The following is a 7635-nucleotide window of genomic DNA, read 5'->3' on the forward strand; positions in this document are numbered from 1 at the left end:
TTGCTATCCACAGATAACCTTCATGATTATGAGTGATAATTTTTGCTGGATCAATTTTCTCTCTCTTTTTTTTTTTTCCCTTTTCTTCCCTTCCTTCCTTTCTTTTAGTAAAATAAAGATGGTTATATATGCCATGTGACTGACCAGAGTTGTAGAATTTTAATGGAGTCTCTCTTTTGGGAAGATACACATATATCTAGATCAGTTACTATAAACTACATAAAACAGACAATTTCTGCCTAAGCAGTTTTACCTGATTTTCATAGTATTTTATATTACTTCAATAACTTATGAAGGGCAAAAGAGTACTTTGGGGTTAGATCAGGGGTAGAGAGTAGGACATAGAGGCCTTCTCATGTAACCAGTGTCAGTATTCTTTAGAAAACTCAGTACAGTTCATTTACAGTGGTTAGGAACAAAAATTTAGGAGATATTTTTACAAAGGATACAAGGCAGTTTAAATCTGAGATGTAAAATGAGAATACTAGTAGGTTTACTAATGCAAGGATGAGGAAAGTGAAGCCAACAAAAAATAAAACACCAGTACTCAAGAAATAACATCCAAGGGGTGACAATCTTTCTTATGCAGATTTTTTCTCTAAGTCCTATGGCATATCTAACTTTTCACTTCATGGGTTCCTAGGGCTCCTGTCTAAAACTGAGAACTAATCATCTTTCCTTACACACCAGCATTTTTTCCTGCACTTTGTACTTTGGCCACCTCGTGCGAAGAGCTGACTCATTGGAAAAGACTCTGATGCTGGGAGGGATTGGGGGGCAGGAGGAGAAGGGGACGACAGAGGATGAGATGGCTGGATGGCATCACTGACTCGATGGACGTGAGTCTGAGTGAACTCCGGGAGTTGGTGATGGCCAGGGAGGCCTGGCGTGCTGCGATTCATGGGGTCGCAAAGACTCGGACACGACTGAGCTACCGAACTGAACTGAACTGAACTATACACTCTATAGGGGGAGGGGGGGAAATATATATATATATATATATATATATATGTAGTTATATAGTTCAATAATCCATAGAGTATTTGATGTATGTCTGCAACAAAGTTTTTGTCATCAATTTTCAACGGAAATTAAGAATATCGCCTTTCTTTCATAAAATTTAATTTCTATTTCTTAAAATTCTTATTCTTTCCTACTTTTTTGATTTTATGAAATGACGATTGAGAGATTGTGTTTGTAGTGTTTTAGGATAAAAGTTGTATAATCCTATCTTTTCCTCTAGTTACTTACTTTTCTTTGTATTTTTCAGTGAAAACCCCAACTGTGAACTAGGTTTCTCAAATGCTTTTCTAGTTCATTTACTTGTGGCTTGAAGACTTCAGTTAACCTAAGAATTACCTGGGACCTTGTTAAAATGTAGAATCTTGCTACCACCAGTCTGGCCCGTGAGATTCTTGCATTCTTATCTTGTCCTTAATTTACTTTGCATTTGTCTAGTTACTGTGTAAGTTGATTCCCTTAGAAGCAAAGAATGCCATCATTCAATGAGTTGTATCCACCCAGAACATTTGAAATTTACTGAGTATTTCAATTTTCCCGAATGAGTTGGACTCATTTTGAATTTCATAGGTTTTGGCCTGAGCAAATCTAATTACAACTTCGTTTCTACAAAACTGCAGTTTGTCGAGTGAAACGCTGGCTATTCACAAACTGGGCATTGCCTATATTCTTCTGAGAGCTACCCGTTCCTGCTTGAGGGAGGCCTCAAGTGACAAGTGTTCAGCTCTTCTGTTGCCTCTAAGCGTAATGTTTTATTAAGCTTGGAGGTGGTTTAAACCGTTGTGTTCTAAATGAACCCGTTAAGCTTTTCAACCTGCCCCATAAAGCTATTCCGTAACTTCTCACTGTATTATTATTTGCTTCGAGATTGCCCTGTAAAAGGCAAGGTAACTGGTGGCTGGGCTAGGGACGGGGTGAGGCAGGCGGGTTCCTTCAGGGCCTCGCGAAGCGCCCTGGCAGAGTCTGGGATACAGTTTTCCCCCCAGCGCGCAGCTGAAAAGGGCTGAGCAGCAGAGCGCTCCCCGGGGGCATTGTGTGTGAGCTGGCCTGGAGATCCCAGGCCCAGGGGGCAGCTCCACCCGAGAAGACTAGACACGCCTCAGACCGGGCAAACTCCCGGCCTCCTCTGGCCTCAAGCCAGCAGCCGCCGCCCGCCACCTCCTTTCCTCCTCCGCAGCTGCCCTGGCCGCCCCGCCGGGCCCCGAACTCGCTGGCGCCTGACAGCGCGGCCCCTCGGCCCACGGCGCTGGCAGCGCGGCTGGGACGGGACCGATGTGGCGCATGCGTGGTGGCGCCACCAGGCGCGGGAGCTGTGGCGGCGGGGAAGGCGGCGGAGACAGCCGCGGGCAAGGCCGCCCAGGCCGCGTTCGTGGGGGCGGCGGCGGCGGCAGCGTGGGCTGGCGAGGCCGTGCGGGCGGCGCCCGACAGCAGCTGGAGGAGCGGTTCGCCGACTTGGCGGCGAGCCATCTGGAGGCCATCTGCGCGCGGGACGAGCGGGACCGGCAGAACGCGAGGCTGCGCGAGGAGAACGCCCGGCTGCGGCTCGAGAACCGGCGGCTGAAGCGCGAGAACCGCAGCCTCTTTCGTCAGGCCTTGCGGTTCCCTGGCGAGGGCAGCGACGGGGCGTCCGCGGACTCGGCGAGGGCGACCCCGGTCCCGGAGGAGGCCAGCATGAACCGGAGGGCGAGGGGCGGCGGCCCCGAGGACGAGCCGGGGAGCCCCAGGGCCCTTAGAGCCCGGCTCGAGAAGCTGGAAGCCATGTACCGGCGGGCCTTGCTGCAGCTGCACCTCGAACAGAGGGGGCCGCGACCGCTTGGAGACAAGGAGGAGCCCTCTCTGGGCAGCCCAAACTCAGGCGTCCAAGTCCCAGAGCCAGAGCCCTCCGAGCCCTGGCCATAGCCCGAGGCCGCAGCCTCGAGAGGCGGAGCCTCGTGCAGGCTCCTCCTCCGTTCAGTGCTGCCCCCACCTGGCTCACGCGTGAGCCGCGCGCTCCCGCCTCCGGCCTGGCCCTGACACTTCCCGGGGGCGAGCTTTCTACCCGCAGAGGTTGTGGAGAGGTTGGGGAGGGCGTGGGGCTGAGTCCTGCCATGCACAGAGCACATGTCTCTGGCGCCTGCTAGTTCAATGGAGACCTAGCTCCGGAGGGGCGGGCTTTAAAACAGCGTGAAGTGGGTGGCAGTCGACCCTTCCTAATGCCTGAACTTTTCTGGGTGTTGTAAGGACCTGTGGTATTTTTTCCTCTATTTTGGTTCTTCCAGGGATGATAGTACATTTTGATTTGGCTGGATTTGTTTTTCATCGTCTCCTAAAGCCTCCAGCTAGTCTCTCTCATGTGGCCAACATTTTAAGTGTTTGGTTTGTTTTTATAAGTCGGTGTTACTTTGGTATCCTGTGAAATATCACCCTTTAATGCACAAAGTGATGTTTATAATTTAGAAACTCATGTCTGCCCTGGTTCTAGTCCTTATGCATCTAATATATACTGATTTGTTAATCCCACTCCCCCATCATCCCCCTGCCTTGGGAAATTTTAAACTATCTTCCTATAAGTAATCCTTCGAATTGATAAATAAATTTGGTGCACGGAAACTAACCTAAAGCTATCCCATGACTGTTATTTAAAGTGTGTTAAGTGTTTATACGTTTCCTTAATATCTGAACTTGATTATCCTTTGTAAGCTATCATTCTCTTTTCACTTTATGTAACAATGATCTTTTAAAATAATCAAAAAAATTAGATAATCTAAACATTATTTTGTAATTTGTGCACGTTTTAGACTTGACAGAATATAGAACACAGCTATTTTGCCTAATACTGCTAATGTTTAAAATTTTTTGAGAAATTTTGAATTATATGTTCATCAAAAGCCCCAAAACAACATGATTTAAGTGTCAGTTGTAATTTCAATTCCAAAAAAATGAGATTAATCCTAACAAATATTCTAAGATCAGTTGATTCTACTTTGTCAGTGAATAACACTTTTGCCTATTAATCAAGAGGGTGACGTTGTACCTGGTAGAGATCATACGTGTAAAAGAGTGTTTAAGTGGTGGAAAACACTTCAGTTTAAGAAGAATAAAAAGAGTTTTTGTTACAGTTAGAAAAAAATCATAAATTAGAGTTTTTGTTTTATTTGTGGCATACTCCAAAAGTTTCATAGCCGATTTTATGAAACAAGTTGCCAAGGAAAATAATTTCGAGATTTTTCTAATCCTGGGTATTGAAAACACTTTGTACATTCTACTTAAAGATAGTTGATAGTTGTGAACATTAAGATCTTCTATGATCAAGAAATGTTAGAAGAAACTTGGTGAGAATAAGTTGGTATGTGAAAAGTATTTCTGTCTTTATTTAATAGGGAAAGAATTAAAACATTTTTAGGAGGCACTAAGAATTGAAGAATAGGCAAAAAGCAGATTGTCCCTATTCCTACTTTGCATATAAATTAATCTCTCTAAGCCTTAGTTTTCACACCATTAAAAATTTCTCACCATTAAAATTTTTCTAACTACCTCAGAATGTTATAAAAATTTTATTGAGATGCTATATGCAGAATGCCTGCTTCAGAATAATGGCTGTGTCAATTTAAAATCTAAAATGTACAAGTTCAAAGTAAATGTTTTACTTATACTTTCCTTCTGTATTTTGCTCCCATACGAATTTATGGGTTTTAGCAGATATGTAGATTTCGAATGCATTGACATTTTTCTCTCCTTTTAAGCATATGGGAGTTAAAGGTTTTATAATAAGGAAATAATATAAAAAATTAAAAATAATTCCCAATTGTGTCAATTGGCAATTCAAGAACTAAGCAAAATATTCAGTTTACCTAGTTTTAAACACCTTTTGTATTAAAATAATTACAATGTAAATATGGTGAAAACAATTTTTGTAAAATACTGAGGTACACACACTAATGAGGAAGTTTTTTGAGCATAATTCCTGAAAGGTCTTAAAAATTCTGAAACCCAAATGCCCCATAACATGAGTTAAGGCTAGTATATATTTCAACTTTTGAATTTCGCCTCTGTTAACTGATAAGGCATCATATAGTTTATAAAAGATATTTTGTTATATCAAAATAAGTACTGGATTAAGAAATGGATAAAGCTGATTTTAGAAAAGTTTTATCTGGGTTCTAGTTTGATAAAAAAAAAAATAACCTAAAACTGCAGATTATCTTCCTTGTTACAATAACACTTTATTTTCATAACTTCAGATTTGTTGTGCAATGAAAAGAGGGCTTATAATTTATAGAAACAAGCAACAAAAATATGTCATAATTCAGTGAAGAGCACTGGCATTTTTTTAATCAGAAATTTTTATTGGTACTACTCACAAATATATGCTATCTTTATGTTTTTATCTATAAAAATTAGGGTGTAAATCAGAGTAATATAAAGTATTTTGTAGATCATAGACCAAGGTATCTTTGCTAAACTTCTTCAACATTATGAATATTTGAAAGATACTTGAAAATATCTTTTGTTATTTAATAACCTTAGACATAGATTTGCCAATTTATGAGTATTACCATGATTAAACTAATTCCAAATTATTCATTAAATCATTAATATTCTAAATAATTATTAGCAGAATGATTTTATCTTCAGTGCCAAAATAGCATTTTCTGTTTTGATTAAAGGAACAGATTTTTCACTGAGAATTTGTCATAAAATCTTCATGAGTGAATGATAAAATTTATTAGTATTTCTGTTCAGTGATTAAGTGATCAATTATAAATTCCAGCTTTTCTACTATAAACTTGCTTTCCTGATACATATTTTACATATCTGATATAGAGTGAAGAGTGTGAGAAGTGAAGTCGCTCAGTCGTGTCTGACTCTTTGCGACCCCATGGACTGTAGCCTACCAGGCTTCTCCATCCATGGGATTTTCCAGGCAAGAATACTGGAGTGGGTTGCTATTTCCTTCTCCAGTGGATCTTCCCAACCCAGGAATTGAACCCGGGTTTCCTGCATTGCAGGCAGATGCTTTACCCTCTGAGCCACCAACGAAGCCCAGTTATCTGATATAGACTAAAAATATATTTATAAAATGGAAATAAGAACCAAGGAAAATATTTAGATAATATCTACATCTGATTTTATGAGGTTATTCTGCTCAAATTTCATGCTAACATTAACATCTCTTAAAGATCAGAATTAAACTATGTTGGTGTAATAAGTAGGGGATTTTGCTTATTCAAAAATCATATTCAGAATCTGTTAATGCTTATGAGTATAGTGTTGGCCTTATTCATGTTAATTTATTAAATCCAGGTTCTCAAATACCTGTCAAAGTTTAGAGAAAATTTGAGAAAGGACATTAGTGAGTTTGTTGGTGCTTAAACATTCTTGTCTGAGTGGTAGGCATTCTACTCTAAAATTTGAATTCTTAGAGAAATTGAACAGCAATCTACCTGATATTTCATACATGGTTCTGATCAAAGTCTTCCTTGGCCTTTCATTTTTCCAAATATCCTCACTTTACTTTTGATTCTATCATTTTAAACTTAAAACCTCCATTGTATTTTAAACTTAATGGATCTGCCTTTAGTTATGGTGAAGACTCTGTTGCTAGTAACTGATCACTCCTGTTACCCGAGCCAGCAGCCAACCAACTATCTTCAGCGGGCCAGTTTCCAAACAACTAGTCAGATAATCACATAGATGTTCCCTGTATAGGTCAACCCAGCCAGGCCAAGATCAGCAAAACCACCACCAAGTAAACCTATGATCAACAATTAATGGTGGTTTTAATTCGTTAGGTTTTGGGGGCAAACTGTTAACATTATAAATTGTTGAGCAGCTACAAGGAATTGGGTATTAAATGTTTTTAAATAAGTATCTTGTTAAAGAGAAGAATAGAGTTGGAAAATTTGCTGAGGGCAGTATTATTTATATCATGTGTATAGAATGGATTAGACTACATTTCAGGAGAGATGCGAATAAAAGAACATGTGATGAACAGGGTAATGTAAGATGATATAATTGAAGTAACACATTTTCATGAATGGATGATCTCAAAAGCACAGAGGGTTAGAACAGTCTGGTAAAGGAATAGATTAAATTCTTAAAGAGGAGCTAGCGAGAAAAGCACATGTGATGATACAGGGAAAGAATGAGATTGGAGACAGGTAGATTGGGTGAGGTCATATATTTTCCATAAAACAGTAAAATCATTTGTTGAATTAAGTTAGCTGTTGTAAAAGTAGAGAAAAGTTTCAAACGTCGATTAAAGATATTTCAAAGGTAGTCAGTGGGGAGATAAAAGGATGGCTGAGTGATTCTGAGAGCCCAGGTGACTATCAAGAAACACAGCACAAGTGTAGAAATCATATTGGACTTTGGGAGGAAAAAAAACATACAAGAGACAACTCTGAAAAATAACCTGAAGATGCACAAGAGAACTTTTTATTTTAAAAGTTGAATTTCACTAAACAGTCTTACTGGCAACTGAATTCTGATATCTTTCTATATGCTATATAAGTTGAATTAATTCTACTAGGATAAGTAGAATTAATTAATCATGCATGTGAAGATTTGAAAATTTCGTAATTTTGGAGTCTTGGCAGTGTGCATTGGGTGTAAGAAAGAGACAAAGTGGAGACT

General features: G+C 40.0%; 1 protein-coding gene across 1 annotated transcript; it reads left to right on the top strand.

The window, feature by feature from the left end:
- Positions 1–2011: 2011 nt before the first annotated feature.
- On the top strand, positions 2012–3613 carry TUSC1 (tumor suppressor candidate 1). Its single transcript, XM_061425128.1, has one exon. It carries the CDS (start codon positions 2293–2295, stop codon positions 2917–2919), a length of 627 nt encoding a protein of 208 aa, XP_061281112.1. The 5' UTR covers positions 2012–2292; the 3' UTR covers positions 2920–3613.
- The last annotated feature ends 4022 nt before the right edge of the window (positions 3614–7635 follow it).

This window comes from Bos javanicus, chromosome 8 (genome assembly GCF_032452875.1).
Source record: "Bos javanicus breed banteng chromosome 8, ARS-OSU_banteng_1.0, whole genome shotgun sequence".
Taxonomy (NCBI): Eukaryota; Metazoa; Chordata; class Mammalia; order Artiodactyla; family Bovidae; genus Bos; species Bos javanicus.